Source organism: Lethenteron reissneri, unplaced genomic scaffold (genome assembly GCF_015708825.2).
Source record: "Lethenteron reissneri isolate LAM-NWPU_2019-01 unplaced genomic scaffold, ASM1570882v1 scaffold_214, whole genome shotgun sequence".
In the NCBI taxonomy this organism is placed as follows: domain Eukaryota; kingdom Metazoa; phylum Chordata; class Hyperoartia; order Petromyzontiformes; family Petromyzontidae; genus Lethenteron; species Lethenteron reissneri.
This window is the reverse complement of record NW_026891736.1, coordinates 1,138,197-1,162,487: the sequence shown is the minus strand read 5'-3', so window position 1 is coordinate 1,162,487 and position 24,291 is coordinate 1,138,197. Positions and strand designations below refer to the sequence as shown.

The following is a 24,291-nucleotide window of genomic DNA, read 5'->3' as shown; positions in this document are numbered from 1 at the left end:
CATGGGATCGAAGCGAGTGCCAGATGAGGTCGTGGGGGACCCTGTCAAATGCCTTTTCAAGGTCGAAGAACGACACATGCACAGCTTTGTTCTTCTCTCTGTGCCTCTCCAGCAGGAGCCTCGCCGCGAATATGGCGTCCGTAGTGCCACATCCTTTGACGAAGCCGCATTGGTTGGGTGATAGGGTGATGATGTTTCTAATCCTCGTGTCCAAAACTCGCTCAAAGATCTTCATCGCATGACACAGGAGCCTGATTGGCCTGTAATTCGAGCATTCTGCCACGTCCCCTTTACCCTTACAAATTGTAACCGTCGTGCTGGTCGACCAGGCTTCTGGAACCTCACTGGTGCTCGTGATGGTGCTGAAGAGCTGGGTAAGGAGGGCAGCACCCTGCCTGCCAAGGATCTTCCAGGCCTCAGCAGGGATATCGTCCGGGCCAGTCGCTTTCCCATTCTTCATTCTCTTGATAGCTTGTTCCACTTCGGTGATGGTAATAGGTGAAACTGGACCGAGGACGTGTTCAGCGCTAATAATAGGTGGGTGGGGAAATTCCTGGTTGCAGATTCCAGAGAAGTAGTCGCTCCAGCGTTGAAGGATGGCAGGCGGGTCTCTGAGAGCGCTGTGATTCTCATCCTTTATGCATTTGACCTGACCAATATCCTGAGTCGAACGATGGCGCGCCTCTGCCAGTCGATAGATCTTATTGGCACCTTCTGGAGTGTCCAGTTCGACATACAGTTGGTCGTATTGAGCTAATTTCACCGCTGCAACTACTCGCTTCACTGCCGATTTGCAGTTTCTGTATTGTTGGTAATCCAGATCTGCGAGCGTTTGGCGCCACTTCTTGAAAGCTAGCTTCTTCTCTTTCACTGCTAGCTGAACTTCTTCGTTCCACCACCATATTTGCTTGTCAATGAAGTGTTTTCCCGGCTTAGTTAGCCCCAGTGCTTCCGTTGCTGCTGTGCACAGTTGGCCGGCGAGATCTTCCCAAATCGCATTCGCTGGTCGGTTGGTGTTCACGTCAATCTGATTGAGGGCGACTCTCAGCTGATCCTTGCATTCCTTCATCCGCCACCACTTAATTCGCTGCTGTCCAGTTGTTGGTGGGCGATGTCGCTGGCCAATGTCCATTTTCATGTCCATGACCAGAATGCGATGTTGTGGGGCGATGTTGTCCGATGGTATGACTTTAATGTTTGTCACCGTTTTCAGCTTATCCCGCTTGACAAGCCAGTAATCAATTTGAGTTGATCTCCCACCACTGGCGTACGTAATGAGATGGGACGGTCTCTTCTTGAAGAAGGTGTTGGCGAGGACAAGATCATGGGCTTCCGCAAAGTCCAGGGCTCGGTTTCCCTCATCGTTCCGGGTACCATATCCTTGGCCACCATGGTTTCGAGGGTATCCATCCCGGGCGCTTCCAACATGTCCATTTAGGTCTCCACCAATTACTAACTGCTCTTCTCCATTTATCGATTGCATGTGTCCATCAAATTGTTCCCAAAATTCCTCCTTGGTATCTGCTGGGCAGCCGGGCTGCGGCGCATAACAAGATACCACCCGGAGGCGTAGGTCGTTTGAGTCGATTTCGATGGACATGAGGCGGTCGGAAACACGGTGGACGGCCACGACGTTGTCTCGTAGATTTTGGCTGACTGCGATTCCAACGCCGTTCTTGGTGTTTCTTTCACCGTTGTAGAACAGTTTGTATCCTTCTCCAATCTTCCTGGCCTTTGCTCCACTCCACTTCGTTTCTTGGATGCATACGATGTCGATACGACGGGCCTTTAGGGCAGCCGAGAATTCTCGACTTCTCCCTGTCAATGTTCCGATGTTGAGTGTTCCCAGCCGTAGTCGGACTAACTTCTTTAGCCTGCCCCATCCATGAGCAGGTAGCCCTCGTCCACTTCTCGCGTCGTTTGGGCGAGGACGGCGCGCGTTTCCCCCGAGGGGCGCCCTAGCTTGTTCCAAGTTGATTTGACGTTGCTATAGATGCGACACAGAAATACTGTGGCCGGTGGGTCGCTCCATCTGACGCCAAAGACCCTCACCGTTGGTTGGAATCCAGCCGGCATCGCGTGGAGGTGGTGATGGGATTTTGCCGGCCTCTTTTGTGTTTCTTCCATTTGCGAATAATCGCACCAACTGTTGTCACCTTCTCACCAAGCTGCTTGGCGATGGTCTTGTAGCCCATTCCATCCTTGTGTAGGTCTACAATCTTGTCCCTGACATTCTTGGAGAGCTCTTTTGTCTTGGCCATGGTGGAGAGATTGGAATCTGATTGATTGATTGCTTCTGTGAACAGGTGTCTTTTATACAGGTAACAAGCTGAGATTAGGAGCACTCCCTTTAAGAGTGTGCTCCTAATCTCAGCTCGTACCTGTATAAAAGACACCTGGGGAGCCAGAAATCTTTCTGATTGAGAGGGGGTCAAATACTTATTTCCCTCATTCAAATGCAAATCAATTTATAAAAATTTTGACATGCATTTTTCTGGATTTTGTTGTTATTCTGTCTCTCACTGGTCAAATAAACCTACCATAAAAATTATAGACTGATCATTTATTTGTCAGTGGGCAAACGTACAAAATCAGCAGGGGATCAAATACTTTTTTCCCTCACTGTAGTTACACAACTACCTACACCACTAGCTACACAACTAGATACATCAAGAGAAATGTTGTTGTATTAAATTTCGATTTAAAGCTTTCGTGACTGCAGGGATTCAGCTGCTTGGTTCTTCCGGTAAAGTCACGTAGAAGGGAAATAATAAAATAATAAAACATAAAACATAATAAAATAATTATGTTTTATTTTTGTTATTTTATTATTTCCCTTCTATGTGACTTTACTGAAAGAACCAAGAAGATAAATGTTGTTGTGTTTAGTTGTTGTCCTTTCAACCTACGGTGGTTCGACGTAATTTAAACAAACGTACACTACACTATACACTACAATATCCGTAGCATACTACATACACCACACTACTATACACTACACTATACACTACAATACACACTAAATACTACATACACCACACTACTATGCACTACAATATACACTACAATACATACTACATACACATCACTACTACACACTACACAAAACATTACAATACACACTGCATTCTACATTTTACACTAGACTACTATACACTACACTATAGACTACAATAAACAAAACACACTACTCTAAAATACACTACACTATGCACTACACTATACACTACAATACACAGTGCATACTACATTGTACACTGCGCTACTATACACTAAACTATGCACTACAATATATGCTGCATACAACATTGTACACTACACTACTATATACTACAATATATACTACACGACTATACACTTCAATAAACTATACATACTACTTTATACACCACACTGCTACAGAATACACTACACTACACTGTTACACACTACACCATTATATACTATGCTGCACCCTGCACTAGTACACACTACACTATACACTACGCTACTATACACGACACTATACACTACACTACTATACACTACTATACACTACACTATACACTACTATACACTACACATATAAAATGAAACCAACCCTCCGCTCTGCCCACCCCACCCTCACCACCCCCACCCTCACCGCCACCCCCCAGGTCTCGGGGCAGCTCGGTGGTGGTCCGCTATGAGGCGGAGTTTGAGGATGGAGTGGCGGGGAGTGATTGGACAGAAGGAGGAGGAGGGCTGCTGCAGGGAAACCTGGTCACCTCAGCCACAGGTGCCTTGTTGACTCAGTCACTCAGTTTCAGTTTAATTTATTAGGATTTACCCTGTGAGCCATTCAGCTCCAGATTTGGGTTCAACCGCAACAAACAATAGAATTACAAGATACACCTAAAATTAATCGTACACAAATGTGAACATTACATACGTAAACAATAACATCCTACATTAAAAGCACAACCCGTCCATGCTGCGTACACAAAGTGCAAAAAATTCCATTTCGATGTTTGATCCCAATAACAATCACAATACAATACAGATCAAAATTATAAGTATAAATCTATACTAAATAAAAAAAAATCGGGCCAAACCAAGCCCCTCTAAAACTTACTAAAACAATGCTATATAAACAACGTAACAGTTTTCCCAACTAATGTGATTACAAGTTTACAATAGCGAGACACACAGCACACATCACTATCATCCTTCGCTAGCTGCATAAGTCAATCCATAACAGCCAGAATAACAATAGCAGTAGCAGTGCACTATAATCAGAATACATAATAATTTCATATATCGGTCACTCAACCAGTCATACATTCGCTCAGCCAATTACTCGACGAGTTAGTGAATCAGATTGTCACTCATCCAGTCAGCCGGTATAATAACACTTTCTAACACAATTTTGTTCCTCAGTAGTAAGTGTTATTTCGTAATTGCTTATGCCTAAAAAGTAGAGAAAATGGCTATTATTCCCCACAAACTTTGTTTTTGTGACCAGGACAGTGATAGGTTTTTATTTACCTATTTTCAATGAGAAAACGGGCGAATTTGTGTCTTTTCATTCACATAAAGTCAGAAAAAAACAACATGAATAAAAGTTAAAGTGTATTAATGCTAAAGTAATGCAAAAATGACTACAAATATTTAGAAGTGAGCAGTTTTTCGAGATTTACGATTATACTGTAAATCACTTTCACGAATCAGCCCCCAAATGTAGTCTCCCATCATGTTCTCGTTATATTGTCCTTCGTAGCGGCGTTCAAAGTCCAGTATATCCTGGTGGAAGCGCTCGCCTTGCTCCTCCGAGTACGCTCCCATGTTCTCCTTGAATTTAACAAGATAAGCATCAGGGATATGGATTTTGAGGGACATCCTATAGCCCATTGTGCCATAGTTCTTCACCAGTCTCAACCAGCTCCACGTACACCATGGGAACCTCATTTGCCAGTAAAAATATGATAATTGGTTGTTTACCCTTCTATCTGGCAACAAAACTGACACCTTTTTACAAGGAGTCATGTTTGCATAGACCGCAATACCTGCAGTCATAATACAAACAAAAGACATAACTCTGATAATGTGCACTGTCCTTGAAATTGATTGGTCCACACCCGAGACAGCTTTTCTTAGAGCCTAGTCTCACATGGGTTGGACCAGATGAGTGACTGAGTCGCGCCTTTTGGCGTCATCCGGCATTGGACTTGGTGAGACCAAGATCTCTGATGAAGTCGTTGAGTTATTTTTGGTTGGGGTAGTATGGGTTTCTCTCCTCAGCTCCACCTCTGAAATTGTGATCTGGATCTGCAACGTCTTTCTTGCTCTCTGACGTGATGCTCTCTCCAGAGGAGTGGGTACGGAGAGCTCATGGCATTGTGGCACTGGGGCAATGGATGAAGGAAGGTCTGGATACGTGATAGCAGGTGCAATTTTGCCAGTCCGACGTTTGGAAGGGTCCACTATGCAGAAGTAGCAGTTGCTTGAGTGGTCAGTGAGTTCCCGCCAAATTCATGGGATATCGAACTTAATGGCTCTCTTTTCTTCTCTGTACCATCCTACAAAAATACATTTATTTCACCCATAACTAATGTGTAAGAGATTTTCGCAACATTTTTCATGTATGGCATCTTTTTTCAATAACATTGAAAATTGCTAAACATTTTAAGATGAAAAACTTTTACAATATTTATTTTTTAAACAAATTTTATAACTTCATAATCAACGTTTTTGGGTTTAGATCGCGGTTATTTATACATGTGTCGTAACCCTCCACCACCCGATGGAGGGTTACGACACATTTATAAATAAACGCGATCTAAACCCAAAAACGTTGATTATGAATAACATTGGTCGCGAAAGCCTACGTGTTAAACTGAAATTTTATAACATAAAATTCCAAGCAACAATTGTCCATATTACCTTCCAGAGTTTTGTTTGCATTGCTCGCAGATGAAATGAGGTTCCCATTGTTCGCCTTGATCCCCCGACAGTCATGCCGAATATGCCTTGTAGGCCTCGCACATCTTAGCAGATGCTTCCAAAGACTACTTTTTCGCTCTTGTCTTGATAAATTGGCCACAGACATAGCAAAATGCGTCTGCCAGATGCTTGCAGCCTCTTGATGCCATCTCAAAAAAATGCAGATATGTATCCACTTAGGCAACTGGAACTAAACTGAACTGGTGGGCTTAAGGCCCCTGTATTTACACTACTATTTATGTTACTGGAAAGTTACAGAATGTTCTAGTTTATTCAGCACTAAATCTATCTGGAATGTTCTGGAAAAGAGGTAAATTGAAAACTATCACTGTCCTGGTCAAAAAAGCAAAGTTTGTGGGGAATAATAGCCATTTTCTCTACTTTTGAGGCATATGCAATTATGAAATAACACTTACTATCCAGGAACAACAAGAACAAAATTGTTACACAGTGTAATGAATAAGTCAGCCAGCCTGTCCCTCAGCTTGTCACTCAACCAGACAACCAGTCACTCAAACAGTCAACCAATTAATCAGTCAGCCAGTCACTCAATCAGTCAGCCAGTCACATAAACGGTCAGCCATTAAACCAAACAATCAATCAGGCAGCCAGTCTCTATGAGACGGAGTTGGAGGTTGGAGTGGCAACAAGTTACGGGCCAGGAAGAGGAGGAATTCTGGTGCAGGGAAACCTGGTTTCCTCAGCTATAGGTGCCTTGTTGACTTAGTCACTCGACCGGTCTGACAGTCAGTCGGTCAGTCAGTCAGAAAGTCAGCCAGTCACTCAAGCGGTCAGCCAATCGCTCAGCCAGTCACTCAATGAGTTAGCGACTCAGCCAGCCACTCAATCATTCAGCCAGTCACTCAACCAGTCAGCCAGTATAAGAATCAACAACTAAGCCAGCCAGTCACTCAGCTAGTCACTCAACCTCACGATCAGTCAGTCAACTCTCGTTGCCTAGTAACTCCCCCACTCAAATCAACTCTCGCTGCCTAGCAACTACTCCACTCGAAACAATTCTCACTGCCTTAACAACCCCTTCACTGGATTCAGCTCCCGCCGCCTAGCAACCCCATCAACTGGAATGAGCTCTCTGTTTCTCTGTCTCTTTATTTATGTCTCTCTGTCTCGCTTTTTGTCTCTCTTTTTAAGTCTCTCTGTCTCTATGTCTTTCTATCTCTCTGTTTCTGCCTTTCTGTTTCTGTCTCTGTATGTTTGTTTATGTCTCTCTGTGTCTGCCTCCATGTCTATGTCTCTCTGTTTCTGTATCTCTGTCTCTATGTCTCCTCTATTTCTATGCATATGTCTCTCTTTGTCTGTCTTTCTGTCTGTCTCTCTGTATATGTATCTCTATTTATTTATCTCTGTCTCTGTGTCTCTCTCTGTCTCTCTGTCTCTGTCTCTCTATTTGTCTCTTTGTTTCTGTCTCTCTGTCTCTCGTTCTACCCTATGCCTAACGCCATTTGCGGTCCATCTTCCTGCCTAGCAACCCCATCCACTCGAGTCAACACTCGCTGTCTAGCAACCGCTCCCCTCGAATAAACTTTTTTTCATCAACTGAGGAATTGAAGGACAAAACACACGCGCACATCCATTGGGTACATTTTTAGCGATTAGCGCTATGCTGCACTACAATCCCAGGCACCCCGAGTTGGTTCCCGTTCATGGCCACCAACACCAGGGATGATTATCTGAACCGGTCCTGGGCCTCCTTTAGGTTGACCCAGCGTCAATTGTGTACCTGGTGCGATGTGTCAATATCGCCACTAGGAAGACAAAGGCGGCCGGGTGTGGTGTTAGCCACTCGCCCCCTCGTATACCACATTGCCGGCCTTAATAGATACTCACTAACAGTACTTGCCCCAAACAGTCTGTTAAGGCTCCATGGGGGATCTTTGTCTTCGTTTTTTTTTTTGTGTGGGTGGCAGGTGCCGGAGAGACGAACCCCAGACGGGAGTCGAACCGGGACTGGAGGAAGGTAGTGGCCGCGGCACTGAGTGACCGCGGAGTGGATGCCAGCCAAGACCTCCAGGCGGCTGCGCTGCTGCAGCTGAGCGAAGGTGAGAACGTCGGTACAGTACAACGTCTATGGTGCAGTGTTCAGTCTATGGTGGGGTGTTGAATTTATAGTGCAGTGTTGAGACTATTGTGGATTGTTGTGTCTATGGTACAGTGTTGAGTCTACGGTGCAGTGCTGAGACTATGGTGCAATGGTTAAGTCGATGGAGCAGTGTTAAACATATGGTGCAGTGTTAGATCTATTGTGCAGTGTTGAGTCTATGTTGCAGAATCGAGTCTATGGTGCACTGGTGGAGTCTATGGTGCAATGGTTAAGTCGATGGTGCAGTGTTGAGTCTATGGTACAGTGTTAGATTTCTTGTGCAGTGTTGAGTCTATTGTGCAGTGTTGAGTGTATGGTGCAGTTTTGAGTCTATGGTGCAGTGTTGAGTCTTCTTCTTATTCTTCTTCTTATCGTTCCAGCGAACGCAGAGGGCAGCGGCCTTGAGCCCGGCGAATATTCGGTGGCGGGATTCTCGGATGGTGTGGAAGAAGATGATGGTGGCGGCGGTGGTGGGGCGACGACCGCGACTGAAGCATCTACTGTCCAGACGACTCCGCAGCACGATCAGCAGGAGCATCAACAGGAGGATGTTGAGCAAGAACAGTCAGCGATGGAAGACTCTGTCCAGACGACCGGGACAGCCGCGGAGACACAGACGGACGCGGAGGAGGTGGAGGAGGCCAGCGCCGAGATTGAAACGGGAGAGGAATCCGCCACTGACGACGATGTTGTGGTGTTGGAGGCGCACCTGATGCCCTCGTCTTTCGAGGAAGAGACGGCGAATGGGAGACCCGGAGCTTCTTACCACCACCAAGATGAGCACGAAGACCACCAGCACGACGACCACCTCCACTTCCTCCACGAAGTTCCGCTCGATGGAGACGCCCTCGCCGGAGCAATGGAGGGAGGTCACGACCCCGAGACTGTGATGGCGGCAGTGGACACCACGGTAGTGGCAGCCGTGGCGGAGGTGGTGGTCGACGAGGCAGTGGCAGAGGAGGAGGCGGAGGAGAATATGGGTGGAGAGTCGAGCGGAGAGGAGGTGGTGGCGTCAGTGGAAGGAGGAGGTGGTGGAGGAGGAGGTGGTGGAGACGATGCCGGATACCACCTGGGAACGTCGGCGGAAGTTGAGGCGGACGTCGTAGTGGTGGTCGCAACGGACGAGGGCGTGGCCGGAACCCCGGGTGGACTCGGCGAGGGTGGTGGTGCCATGGAGTTGGAGGGAGAAGAGAGCGGAGGCGATGGTGGAGATGGTCACGACGAGGGTGGTGATGAGGGTGGCGGGGGTGGCGAGGGTGGTGGTGATGAGGGTGGCGAGGGTAGCGGTGGCGGCAAAGGTGGCCAGGGCGGCGAGGTCGAGGAGGGTACCCAGGGTGGCAAGGGTGGTGACAATGAAGAGGGTGGAGATGGTGAAGACGTTGGCAAGGGCGGCCAAGGTGGCGAGGTTGGCACAGCGGAGGAAGCGGAGGAGGACGCGGGCGATGAGGGCGTCGAGAGCTCGGATGAGGCCCAGGCAGTGCAGTGGGACGACCGCTGGGCCGGGCCTCCGATGACCTCGCCGGTGGTGGCCGTGTCGGGATCGCGGGACCTCATCGTCTTCTTCAGCCTCCGCGTCACCAACATGGCCTTCTCGGAGGACCTCTTCAACAAGAGCTCCTCCGAGTACCGAGCCCTCGAGCAGAACTTCCTCGAACTGGTGAGAAGTTGGTGGCTTGTGGGGGGTGGGGGTAGCCGAGGTAACGGAGGTAGTGGAGGATGCGTCTCCGAATAAAGAAGAATATTTTTTTTACGGAAGGCTAATGATGGTGATGATGAATAAAAAAAAAGACTTTAAACTAAACTGAACTATTTTAATGTTATCAGGTAAGGCCCACTGAGCTGCTCTTTAGCTCGTTTTCAGAAACGACCTGACCACAAATGAAAGCTATGATTTTTAAATATATATAGTTCAACAAAGTGTCTGCTCATTAGCACTTGGGGAATTTACAGCAGCAGGCAAAGACTTCAAAGGCGCGTTTCTAAATGTAGATAACATCTCCTAGCCGCCGTGATATGCCAGATATTGACTAAGACAGACACCCATACTATCTCCATGAAGAGGAATCGAATTCGAGATCCGCAGGCTCGAGACCCGCAGGCTCACATCGAGACCCACACAATATTCTCTGGATTATATAGACTCCGTGAGAAATAACATTAACCTAAAGGTGGTGGCTGGAATCAATAAAGTCACGTAGATATAAAATATAAAAGACGTTTTGGGTGCAACACATATATAGCCTCTTGTTACAGCAGCCCTTTTGCCCACTTCAGCAATTGTTTATTGCTGTGGTTGTCCCACCTGATGACGGACGCTTGTGTTGCGCCCGAAGCGTCGTGATTTAATTTATTTTATTTTATATCTACGTGAATTTACCGAAAGAATCAAGAGTATGGATCCCTGCAGTCACAAAAACTTCAAATCTAGATTGGAATCAATAAAGATACGGAGATTTTTTTTCTCGTGTCTCCTACGACCTTCTTCCCCTCTTTACAACTCTCACACACACCCCATCTCACTTCTCCTATCTCCTCCTCCGTCTTCCTACTACCTCCACCTACCTCCTACCTCCCTCCTCCTCCTACCTCCTCCTCCCTCCCTCTGCCCCGCCATCCCACCGTCCTCCTCCTCCTCCCACTTTCCTCGTGGGAACTCTTTTCCTACCAACGTTCACCCCAAACCTCCCCTCGTCCGCCCACCAGCTTGTCCCGTACCTGCAGTCGAACCTCACGGGCTTCCAGAACATGGAGATCATGAACTTCCGCAATGGCAGCGTGGTAGTCAACAGCCGCATGAAGTTCGCCCACCACGTGCCCAACAACGTGACACGCGCCGTCCATGTCATCCTGGAGCGCTTCTGCAATGCCGCCTACCAGCACATGAACATGGAGATCGACCGGCAGTCACTGGACGTCGAATCCGGTGAGTGGGCCCGGACATTGAACCGCCGACGCCACTGCACCATTGACTCAACACTGCTCCATAGACTCAACACTGCACCATAGACTCAACACTACACCATAGAATCAACAATACCCAAACTCAGCAATGCCCGTAGACTGAACACTGCTCGATAGACTCAACACTACCCAAACTCAGCACTGCACCATGAACTCAGGCACTGCCCATAGACTCAACACTGCACCATAGACTCAACACTGCCCATAGAATCAGCACTACCCATAGACTCAACATTGCACCATAGACTCAGCACTACCCATAGACTCAGCACTGCCCGATGATGATAATAATTTAGCTATTTCTGTGGATTACAATCATGATGATGACGATAATGATTTAGCTATTGTTATGAAATACAATTAAGATGAACATGATTTAGCTAGTGTTGCGGATAACCCACACAAAATGTATTTGCTGTGCCAACAAAAAATAAATATATATATTTTGTTCCTGGGTAGTAAGTGTTATTTTCAATTTGCTTATGCCTCAAAAGTACAGAAAATGGATATTATTCCCCAAAAACTTTGCTTTTGTGACCAGGATAGTGATATTTTGAAATGTATCTATTTTTTTCTTCTTGGTTCTTTTCGGGAAAGTCACGTAGAATGGAAATAATAAAATAATAAAAATAAAACATAATAAAATAATTCTCACGACGTTTCGGCCACAACGCAAGCAGCCGTCCTCAGGTGAAGAACAGGTCTGTCGATAAGACAGAGTCTGAATGACACGTCCTGGGCTTGGAGCGTCTATTTAAGCTGGGAGGGAGGAAGAAGAGCGCCTTGACAAAATAATTTGCATATGAAGAGGAATTTTAGCATATTTATGTAATATTACACTATGTATTATTCTACCCATCCTACTGCACACCACACTGCTGCATATTCACCATACAACTACGAATTTTTGCATATTTATGGGAAATGCAGATATGCGACTAGTCCTACTTGTGATTACTATACCCCACCCTATACCTTATACATTGTAATATTACACTATGTATTATTCTACCCACCATACTGCACACCACACTGCTGCATATTCACCATACAACTACGAATTTTAGCATATTTATGGGAAATGCAGATATGCGACTATTACTACTTGTGATTCTACGTGACTTAACCGAAAGAACCAAGAAGATGAATCCCTGCAGTCACGAAAGCTTTAAATCGTATCTATTTTTATTTAGAAAACGTGTGCATTTGTGTCAATCCTTCACGTAAAATCTTGATCACAAAAGCAACGTTTGTGGGGAATAATGGCCATTTTCTATACTTTTGAGGCATAAGCAATTAGAAAATAACGCTTAGTACCCAGCAACAAAAATCGTGTTACAGATCGATAATGAACCCAACTTCACTCACTAACATCTCAACTCCCCTTCCTCATCCACTTCTACTACTACCCACCTCACCCCAACACACTGATAACCACTCCCACACACCCCACTCCCACCCCCACCTACCCACCCCACCCCCAACTATCCACAACACCCCCACACACCCCACCCTCACTGCCACCCCCAACCACCACACTCCCATCCCCAACCACCCCACTCCCACCCCCAACCACCCCACTCCCACCCCACCCCCACCCCACCCACTCCCACCCCGACCTACCCACCTACACCCCACCACCCACTCCACCCCATCCCCACCCACCCACCCCACTCCCACCCCCAACCACCCCACCACCACCCACCCCACTCCCAACCCCACCTATCCACCCCACCTCCACCTACCGACCCACACCCCCACACCCACCCCACTCCCACCCCCAACTACCCCACCCACCCACACACCCCCAACCCACACTCCCACACCCTGCCGCAACACAAACAAAAACAAACAAACAACAACAAACAGGCGACAATGCGGACCCGTGCAAGTTCCAGGCATGCAACGACTTCTCAGACTGCCTGCCCAACCGCTGGTCGGGCGAGGCCGAGTGCGTCTGCCGCCCGGGCTACGCCAGCGTGGGCGGCCTGCCCTGCCAGAGCCTCTGCGACCTCGACCCCTCCTACTGCCTGCACGACGGCAAGTGTGACGTCGTCGACGGGCAGGGCGCCATCTGCAGGTGAGGCCGGGAAAACCGTGACGGTAGTTTGAACTACCCGAGCGAGTTGTATGCTACGCCGCTGTACAAGAAAACGCTATACAACAACACACGCGCTACACTATACACTACACTGCCATGCACAACGCTATACAACAACACAGGCTACACTATACACTAAACTGTTATACACAACACTATACACAGCACACACTACACTATACACTACACTGATATACACAATGCTATACACAGCACACACTACACTATGTACTCTACTGCTATACACAGCACAATACACAACACACACTACACTATACTCTGCACTGCTATACACAGCACAATACACAACACACACTACACTTCACTGCTATACTCAACACTATACACATCACACACTACACTATACACTACACTGCTATACACTCCACTATATACTACGCAACTATACACTACTTTATACAACGCAATACTGTGCACTACACTATACACTACTACACACTTCTACACGCTTGTCTCTGACCCCCCTGTCCACCCCACCCCACCACCATGACCTACCTTCTCCTCCACCCGCCCTCCGGAGTTGCGCAGGTGCCGTGTAGGAGAGAATTGGTGGTACCGTGGCGAACGCTGCCAGGAGTTCGTGTCCGAGCCGCTGGTGGTGGGCATCTCCCTCGCGTCCGTCGCCGGCTTCCTTCTCGTCTGCTCGGCCATCGTGTTCGTGGTGGCGCGTGCACTCAGGGGCTCACGGAGAGACAAGGGGGAGGAGAGAGGTGGAGGAGGTGGCCGCTCGTCATCGTAAGAGCAGCTCACAAAGACAAAGATCCCACCACCCACGTAGCCTCTATGAGAGTGCAAGTTCTGATCGCGAGTAGTACCTATGAAACTTCATTTGGAGCTTTCGTGACTGCAGGAATTACTCTTTGGTTCCTTCGGTAAAGTCACGTAGAAAGAAAATAAATTCAATAAGAGCACACGACGTTTCGATTGCAACAAGCAATCATCATCAGATAGAAATGAAAGAGAAAAGAAATATAGTAAACTTTGAAATATAATGCAATACAACACAGAGAGTCGGCTAACATAACAGTCCACACCATACCTGGTTGATTACGTTCTTCCAAAGATTACTAAATTTGAGAGCGAGACAAAACACAGACACGGAGACACATAGACAGACACATAAGCAGAGAGAGAAACACACAGCGACACACAGAGAGAGACACACACATAGACACACAGAGAAACAACGCCTCTGTGTCAAGGCCTTAAATAGAGAAAGGGGGTCAGAGAGAGAGGGGGGGGATAGAGAAATTAGCATGTCAATGAGAGAGTTGTGTGGAAATTCTCCCCATAGCGGCTGAAGGAGAGAAATTTGACCTATAAATATTTTCTCTCCTCCGGCCGCGATGGGGAAGATTTCCACACAACTCTCTCATTGACATGCTAATTTCTCTATCCCCCCCTCTCTCTCTGCCCCAACCCCCCCCCCCCCTATATATTTAAGGCCTCGACACAGAGGCGTTGTTTCTATGTGTGTTTCTATTGTGCAATGTTGAGTCTATGGTGCAGTGTTGAGTCTGTGGTGCAGTGTTGAGTGATTCTATGTTGCAGTTTTGAGTCTCTGGTGCAGTGTTGAGTCTATGGGACAGTGTTGAGAATATGGTGCAACATTGAGTCTATAGGGCAGTGTTGAGTTTCTATGGGCAGTGTTCATTCTCTGGTGCAGTGTTGAATCAATGGTGCGGTGCTAAGTATATTGGCAGTGTCGAGTCTATGGGTCAGCGTTCAGTCTATGGTGCAGTTATGAGTGAGTCTATGGTGCAGTGTTGAGGCTAAGGTTGCAGTATCTCTCTCTTTCTTTGGCGTGATTGTCAGCAGCTCGGGTGAATGCAGCGGCAGCCTTTCGACGTCGCCGGAGGATGCAGTGAAGTACAACCCGGCGTACGAGAGCGACGCGCCCACCACATCACGCTACCAGCAACGGCGCTCGCCGCCTTCTGCCCCCTCCCTACTGGCGAGCGTCAGCGACATGGGCAGCTCCAGCAGTGACCCCTCGCACATTTACCAGCACGCCGAGCTCACACGGGAGGTGAGTGTTAGTGAGTGGGTGGGTGAGTGGGTGGGTGGGTGAGTTAGTGGGTGTGTAAGTGGGTGGATAGTTGGTTGGATGAGTGGGTGAGTGAGTGAGTGAGTCAGTGAGCGGGAGAGTGAGTGAGTGGGTCGGTGAGTTGGGTGGGTGAGTGGGTGGGTGTGTGAGTGAGTGTGTCATTGAGTGGGTGAGTGAGTGGGTGAGTGAGTGAGTAGGTGAGTGATTGGCATCTATCTTTTTTGGCACAGAGATCCGCGGGAAATTGTTTTATTTGTTGGATTATTCACGATGTTGAATTATCTGCGGCCGTCCCTCACCATCATTAGCGTGGATAACAGAGAGTTCTACAATAGTTATCTTTAAAGGGGAATAAGCCACACACTGCCTGAAGTGACGTGCCTTCTGATGAGGTCATATCAAGCTCTCGCTCTGCTACATGCCGTGCCGTGCCAGGAGATTGAGGAGAGGATGCGGATCGTGGATCTGTACGCCCTGGACAAACACCGAACGGCTCAGCTCAAGAAACAGATCAAATGGTAATGGTGTGTGTATAGTGTATACAAGTGTAGTGTATAGTGTAATGTATAGCAGTGTAGTGTAAATTAGTGTAATCTATAGTGTTGTGTATAGTAGTGTATATTAGTGTAGTGTATAGGAGTGTATAGTGTAGTCTATAGGAGTATAGTTTGTATTATTGTATAGTATAGTAGTGTATAGTATTGTAGTGTATTGTTTAGTAGTGTAGTGTGTAGTAGTGTAGTGTATGGTCGTGTAGTGTATAGTAGTATAGTGTATAGTTCAGTGTAGTATAGTATGTACTATTGTAGTGTATAGTATTGCGGTGTATAGTAGTGTAGTGTATTGTAGTGTCGTGTGTAGTGAAGTGTTTCGTGTAGTGTATAGCATGTGTGTATAGTGTAGTGTATTTATATTGTAATGTATAGTGTATTGTATGTATTGTGCAGTGTGTAGTGTAGTGTGCAGTGTAGTGTGTATAGTGTAGAGTGTAGTGTGTTGTGTAGTGTGCTGTGTAGTGTGTATAGTGTAGTGTGTATTGTAGTGGATAGTGTAATGTGTTTATGTTGAACTTCTTTCACACCGTACATAGCCAACCGTGCTAATTTGGAGGTGCGGCGAGAAGAACAACAAACTAAATACCACAACGAGCAGCTATTCTAAATAAATTAGTTTCCTGTCCAGTTTTTATTTTTAAGTGCATAGCTCCAGTGGCTTCCTAATGTCACGGGACTGTGCCTATCGCCCCCTGTTGATTATATTTTATTACGTACCATCTCGTTCACACGTGCAGGCCTCCAAAGTCTCGATCACTCCCTCCGGCTACACATCCTGACAAATTAATGCACTTATTAAAATCTTTTCTCGATTTGAAGTTTTCGTGACTGCAAGGATCCATGCTCTTGGTTCTTTCGGTAAAGTCACGTAGGTAAAGAAAATAAAATAAAAGATTAAAAATATGTATTTGATTATTCAAATCTGTCCAGGCATACGCGGGATAATCTGCATTGATATGTTATAGTCCAACTGGCTGGTAACTTTTTGGCCACTTCACCACTCCCTCTCATAAATCCGCCAGAATATTGGGATGAGTATCTGGGGGTATGGCGACCGAACAGATTTATTTTATTTTTATTTATTTTCTCTTTTGCTGAAAAATGTCTTCTCGTTACGGTGCATTTTTTTTTCTCTCGCGGATAATTCATTTATTCATCTTTTTTTTTTGCTAAGTAAGTGGGAGGTATTGCGTTTGCTGTCTTGTTATCTGTTTGAAAGTGTAGCCAGTGTGGTTGTGTTCCTAATAAATGGTGCATATATATTCGCACTACAATATAATCAGTCGTCGTTAAATGTCGCGAGCGTTACCGGATCAAGGTTGGCTTAGGATCATTTGGGTGTTACGTTAGTCCATGACCCTTCATCAACCTCTCAGAATAGGCAGGCACGTGACTCAATTCCCATAGTCACTTGACCACCGGACAAGGATTTTGAAGAGAAGATATCATCGTGCCAGCACGTTGGCATTACAGGTCGATTGGTGTACCTCAGTGCTGTGAGCCGGACGAATAAACCGATGCAATTTTGGATCCTCGTCAACTGCTCAGAAAGTCCTCTTTGAGTACACGTGGCCTTGTTTGGAGCGAGAGTCGTATCACAGTTGACACAGAGGAGGATCATGTAGGGGAACCGAGGAAAACAACGCAGAGTGCTACCAAAGCTTTTATTTCATTTGATGACCACCCAGTGTCCTCAATAACGATCACGGCCAGGAATTATCGAGGCAGAGTGGGCACGGGTCACAAAAGGGACTGGCTAATTTGATGTTACGGCGTCGCGGGATGCAGTTGCATGAGTGACACGATATATATAAATGATACTCATTGGAAAATTAAATAGATCACGACTTTACGAATGCAACACAAGTGCTCATCCTCAGGTGAAAATGGCATGCACCACACAGCGAGGGAACACACAGAGGGACATCACACACAGAGCACACAGAGAACGGCAAACTGCAAGGTTTTTTCGTTCTTTGTGTGCTCTGTGTGTGATGTCCCTCTGTGTGTTCTCTCGCTGTGTGGTTTACGCCATTTTCACCTGAGGAAGAGCGCTTGTGTTTCATTCGAAACGTCGTGATCTATTTTAATTTTCATATTTTATTTCTACATACGTGACTTTACCGAACAAACCAATGAGTATAGTAGTTCCTGCAGCCACGAAAGCTTAAATCCTAGATATATATAAATTATTACTATTATTTCCCATAACGCAACTATCACTAAGTAGCCGCGCGTTGCGGGAGAGCAGGACGTGGTGGAATTGCACCCTGCACTCTTTTGTACGTCTGCCAAAATCTACAAGTAACATTCCACCAGAAAAAAAAGATAACCTCCCCGCTTCCTCACTTTCAAAAACTTTGCCGTTCGGATCGTGGGGGAAAAAAATGGTTTACCAGGGGGAATGGGCATTGTAGATTTTAATTATTATTATTCGACGACTGCTGCACAGTCCATCATGCTCTAACTGTGGAGACTACGAAGAAGCTCATCCACGCGTTCATCATCAGCCGCGTGGACAGCATCTTCAGCTGTACAAGCACTGTTAACCTGCGCCCACTCCAGTCGGTGTTAAATGCTTGTAGCTCGTCTGATAGTTACGAAACAGAAATGTAATCCGATCACGAGTTTGATACGTGATGAGCTGCACTGGCTATCTATTAATTCCAGGATTGTGAAAAAATTATGCCCACTCGTCTTCAAGAGTCGCCATCAATCTGCTCCGTCCTATCTCACTGATCAGTGTCTATCCAGCATCAACAGACCCAAGTCGAGTCCGACTACGATCCGGGGCTGCTATACACCCCGCGTGTAAACTTCGCACATGATACGGCCACCTCAGTTTCTGGATCAGCGGGTCAAAGACCTGGAGACGCACCTCCAGCTAATATTCGGGATCCATCCCTGAGTCTGAGCCAGTTCCACAATAGACTTAAAACAAACCTTGACTTAAAGCTTTCGTGATTGCAGGAATGAACATTCTATGGGTGTTTTGGTAAAGTCACGTAGATAGGTTCAAAATTAATAATTCCACCTGAAGACGGTCGCTTGTGTTGCGATAGAAACGTCATGGTTTTTTGTTTATTTTTATTAATTTACCGAAACACCCAAAGAATAAAATTCAACGTGTGGTCAATGCGCATTCGTGATGGACTTGACTCACCAGAGTGCACAATATCAAATGTTCCTACTTACCACTTGCATTATTGTCCTTTGTTATCCGTTCAATAACCGAGCCCGTCGTCTTTCACAGGCATCAGCAGCAAAGCAGCAGCAGCAGCGGAGGCAAAGCAGGAACTTCTGGGCATAACGGATGAGGGCAGACGGGGAGAGCGAAACGGGAGAATGGCCTCAACCAAGGTAGGTGCATTTGGAGTTTGCTGTAAGCCGAGGTCAATGGTAATTGTTTTTAGATCTTGACTTAAAACTTTCGTGACTGCAGTGTTGAGTGAGTCTATGGTGCAGTGTTAAGTCTATGGGCAGTATTCTTTGTTTCTTTCGGTAAAGTCACGGAGATAGAAGAAAAATTATAATAAAGTGAAAAAAAATTACAATTAATAAAATAAAAACTAAGAAAACTAAGATGTTTCAATGTTTCAAGCAGTCGCTTGTGTTGCGAACGAAACATCGTGGTTTTTATATATATATATTTAATCATTTTATTATTATTATTTTTCTATCTACGTAACTTTACCGAAAGAACCAAATAATATGTTTTTAGATCATTGACGGAAAAACCGTCTAGATCACATGAGGAGTATCTGCTTGGGTGCCATGGTGCACTAGGGGTGTATAGTAGCGTTGTGTTTAGTGTAGTGTGTGTATAGTAAAGTGCAATAGTGTAACGTAGCAGGTGTGTATAGTGTAGTGTATAGTGTAGTGTATAGTGTAGTGTGTGTATAGTGTAGTGTAGTGTGTGTATAGTAATGTGTATAGTGTATTATATAGTTTACTATATAGTGTAGTGTATAGTGTAGTGTATAGTGTGTGTACGGTATAGTGTGTGTAGTGTGTAGTCTGTATAGTATATAGTGTGGTGTATAGTGTACTATTGAGTGTAGTGTAGTGTGTGTATAGTGTAGTGGATAGTGTAATAGTATGTTTAGTGTAGTGTGTATATACTCCCTCGCTGAGTATGCAGGAGGTCGAGGAGTTCGATCCCGGACTCTGACGATGCCTGCTGCTGTACATTTGGAGTTTGTGCCCCTCTCCCTCTGTCTCTCCCCGTGGAGATGGTCGCGTGGATTGTTTTCTCCCGCTCCACATTTAAAATGAACGTTGCCACTCGAAAATATGATGATGGAAAACTTTACGTGTATAGTAGTGTCGTGTATAGTAGTGGCTACCATTGCTTATATGAGCCATGTACGCTTCTGAAAATCTATATATAGACCTCAGTGGGCATCTGGATTGGTAAGGATGGCGGTGATGGTTTAGTTCAATTTGTGTTTGGGGGATTTGTTTAACGTTGCTTGTACTTTACACTCCTATCGTGGTTGCTGTTGTAACGTTCGGACCCCATACTGCCATAACGTATATCCGAGAAACAAAGCGCTTTATAGCTCATCGGATTCCTGCAGCAGTATAAATACTTATTGTGATTTCCCGGGGTTGCTGGGACTTTAATTTTGAATTCGATTTTAAAATTTCGACTGATCCCTGAAATCCGGTAGTTCTGCATCTTTATTGAGATGTTTCATTTCCTCCTGTACATGAACCTTCTTCCACTATCTTTGGTTCTTTCAGTAAAGTCACGTAGGTAGACAAATAATAGATCACGATGTTTTGATTGCAACACAAGCAATCGTCATCAGGTGGGACACCCACAGCAAGAAAAAACTGCTGAAGTAGGCGAGAGATCTGCCGTAGCACGAGGTTATATAGGCCTCGGCAGTTGGGGAGGAGAGAGAAAGGGGGGGAGGAGGCGGGGCAGAAAGTGGACCCCGCGGCAGCACCTGGGTCACTGGAGTAGAGATTGGAGAGAGATGCACAGAGAGAGAGAAAGACACACAGGGAGTCGGAAATAACAGCTGACATAGGCAGGTAGGATGGAAACATCACAGTCAGTTAACACTTGACCTGGTTAATAACGTCCTTCCACTCCTCTCTTAAAGCCCATAGACTCAACACTGCACCGTAGACTCAACAGTACACCATAGATTCAACACTGCCCATTGACTCAACACTATCCTATAGACTCAACACTACACCATAGACTCAACACTGCCATAGACTCAACACTGCCCATAGACTCAACACTGCTCAAAGACTCAACACTGCACCATAGACTCAACACTGCCCCATAGACTCAACACTGCCCATAGACTCAGCACTGCCCCATAGACTCAACACTGCACCATAGACTCAACACTGCCCATAGACTCAACACTGCCCATAGACTCAACACTGCCCCATAGACTCAGCACTGCACCATAGACTCAACACTGCACCATAGACTCAACACTGCACCATAGACTCAGCACTGCACCATTGACTCAACACTGCACAAAGTCAGGCTTACACTGAGATATGAGTTGTTTGGCTATGAATAAGTTAACTAATAATAGATATATGTATTGGGAATCTATAGCACTACATAATATACATACACTATGTATGTTGATGAAATGTCAATGAAATTCCGCGTTTTAATGTCTCACTTTTTTTCTCGTGTGTTTGTATTCTCTTTCTAGGCCACTGTACAGCCTGCTGAAGATTCGAGCTACACACTCATGGCAGACACACACACTCAACACACACTGGTGCATACACCAAACACACACACACACAGGCGCACACACACTCACTGACTCACTCGCTACACAGACACGTATGGTTCATTCTCCTATAACGCTTGTGTGTTCGCAACGCGAATTGGATATATGTGTAACTCGATCGAGCTGAACGGAACTGCGTCGCGTGCCAGTAGGATATAAGCGGTGGGTTTGTAACGGCTGTTGCCTCGGCGTAGCGTCATCATAATATGAGGCATCGGGATGCAGCTGGATAACTCTAGTTCATGCTACCCGCACACACGGACCCCTCAGTCGTTGTTTAGCCTTCGTTACGCATCATCTCACATGTTTTCGCTGATTGTGCTTTATTACATGTTATTTATTAGTCATCGTAACGTGATCGAGCGGAACGTAACTACGTTGCATGCCAGTAGGAATAAGCGGTGGGTTTGTAACGGCTGTTGCCTCGGCGTAGTGTCATCACCCAAGGTATCGGGATGCAGCTTGATTACCTCTCGTAGATGCCACCCACACACACTCACTCTCGGTCTTTGTTCAGAGCCTGCTTTTATGCATCATCTCGTGCGTTAACGCGAACTGTGCTTTACCCTCTATAATTATTTGATATTATTTATTTTAACGCGGGTGCAAATTTAATATATATAACGCGATTGAGTGGAAATGGAACGATGTTGCCAGCGAGTAGGAATAAGCGGTGGTCGTAACGGCTGTTGCCTCGGTTTAGCATCCTCATCATTATCATCATCTCACAACAAGGCATTGGGATGTTGCTGGATGCTTCTAGCTGATGCTACCCACCAGAAAACCCTTAATTCTAGGAAATGTTAGTTACCTCACCTGGAATACAGGAGGTTGTGGGTTCGATCCGGACCCTGATGCCTGCTATTTCTTTGGACTGTGCATCTCTCTCTCCTCGTGGTCGCGAGGTTTTTTTTTATTCCTGGTCCTCCGGTTTTTCCGCTCCACATTTAGAATAAACATCATCACATGTTCAGACTCGTTTGTCCGTTATACATTTTCACGTGATGTTGATGATGAAGATGATGGTAAGCCCACTTGGTTGAGCTATCCTTTGCGATGGCCACGTCGCTTCTGATAAAGAGCTGCACTGCTCAGTAGTGGACCTTACCTGGTAACATTAAGAAGAGTTTAGTTTGTACTAGCCCTGTGTTACGCATCATCTCGCGCATTATCGCGGACCTGTGCTTTACAACCCCTATACGATACAGCAGAATCCCCCCTCTTAACGACTGTAATTGGTTCCATTAAACCGATCATTTAGTGATTTGATCGTTAAGCGAGGATATGCAAATGACCGTCAATGGCTTGATTCATTCCGCTAGCATCGAAAGTTAACACTTTTTCACCCAAAAACGTACTTTATAGTATTTAAACATTGGATATGAATACCCTAAAATTAGTAACAACATTATAAACACATACTATTAAAGAACATGGTTAATCAATGCATTAATTCATATTTGCGGTAACCTGCAACAGCCTGCCATTAACAGGGGAATGGTCGGTAAGTGAACGCATTGGGCTCTAAGGATGCACTACACTACGCTATACACTGCTATAAGTTACACATTGGGATTTATGGAGACCCGTCGGTAAGTGCTTAGTCGTTAAAAGATAATAGTCATTAAGAGGGGTTCTACTAGACACGACTAAACACTACACTACTATACACTTCATTATTTACACTACGCCATTATACACGACTATACACCACACTATACACTACTATACACGACACAATACACCACACTATGTACTACACTACTATATACTACACTAGTATACCCTACACCACTATATACTACACTAGTTTACAATACATTACTATACACTACACTACTATACACTACATTACTATACACTACACCATTATACACGACTATACACTACACTGTACACTACTATACAGGACACTATATACCACAATACTATATACGACACTAGTATACCATACACTACTATATACTACACTATTATATACTACACTAATTTACACTATATTACTATACACTACTATATACCACACTACTATACACAACTATATAGTACACTACTATACACTACATGGGTTGCCATGGCTTGCCTGACTGAGATGTCTGAGATTCAAAACAAAATAAAGATCCCTCGTATAGTCTGAACAGAGTGTTGGGGCAAGTGCTGTTAGCGAGCACCTATGAAGGTCTGCACGGCACACGAGAGGGTCCGTGGCCAGCACCACACACGGCTGCCTTTGTCTCCCTAGTGGCAATGTTTAGACACCGCACCAGGTACTAATTTGAGTCTGAGTCGACCTAGGGGAAGCTCATGACCGGTTCAGATAATCGTCACTTGTGTTTGAAGTTGGGTCGCCGGGTTCATAGCGCAGTGTGCTAACCACTACACACAGATACACACACACATGCCTACACATCAGCGTACAGTCCTGTTATCCTATAACGGCAGTAGGTGTAGCGTTCCTGAATAACACTACGTTATGGGAGAAAAAACGCGTTATCATAAATAACAATATAAAATTATAGGGGTTATAAAGCACAGTCCGGGAAATTAGGAAGTCACTGGAGCTATGCACTTTTAAATCATCTGAATTGACAAACTAATGTCTTTGGAATTGCAGCTTCTTTTGTTTAGTTAGTTGTCCTTCCACCTGGAACCTCCGATTAGCGCGGTTGGCTACGTATGGTGCAAAAGTAGTTCAGCATACATACACTACACTATACACTACAATACACACCACGTTACTATACACTACACACCACACTACTATACAC

General features: G+C 45.6%; 1 protein-coding gene across 1 annotated transcript in view; it reads left to right on the top strand.

The window, feature by feature from the left end:
• LOC133339735 (uncharacterized) overlaps positions 1-23,495 on the top strand; it is a 32,401-nt gene extending 8,906 nt beyond the window's left edge. Inside the window, exons 3-13 of the mRNA XM_061547894.1 lie at positions 3,636-3,757; positions 7,890-8,021; positions 8,443-9,065; positions 9,333-9,719; positions 10,766-10,985; positions 12,893-13,103; positions 13,674-13,880; positions 14,961-15,174; positions 15,628-15,710; positions 19,000-19,106; positions 21,440-23,495. Coding sequence (XP_061403878.1) covers positions 3,636-3,757; positions 7,890-8,021; positions 8,443-9,065; positions 9,333-9,719; positions 10,766-10,985; positions 12,893-13,103; positions 13,674-13,880; positions 14,961-15,174; positions 15,628-15,710; positions 19,000-19,063 — 2,263 coding nt within the window. The 3' untranslated portion in view covers positions 19,064-19,106; positions 21,440-23,495. The remainder of the gene's footprint in view (positions 1-3,635; positions 3,758-7,889; positions 8,022-8,442; positions 9,066-9,332; positions 9,720-10,765; positions 10,986-12,892; positions 13,104-13,673; positions 13,881-14,960; positions 15,175-15,627; positions 15,711-18,999; positions 19,107-21,439) is intronic.
• The last annotated feature ends 796 nt before the right edge of the window (positions 23,496-24,291 follow it).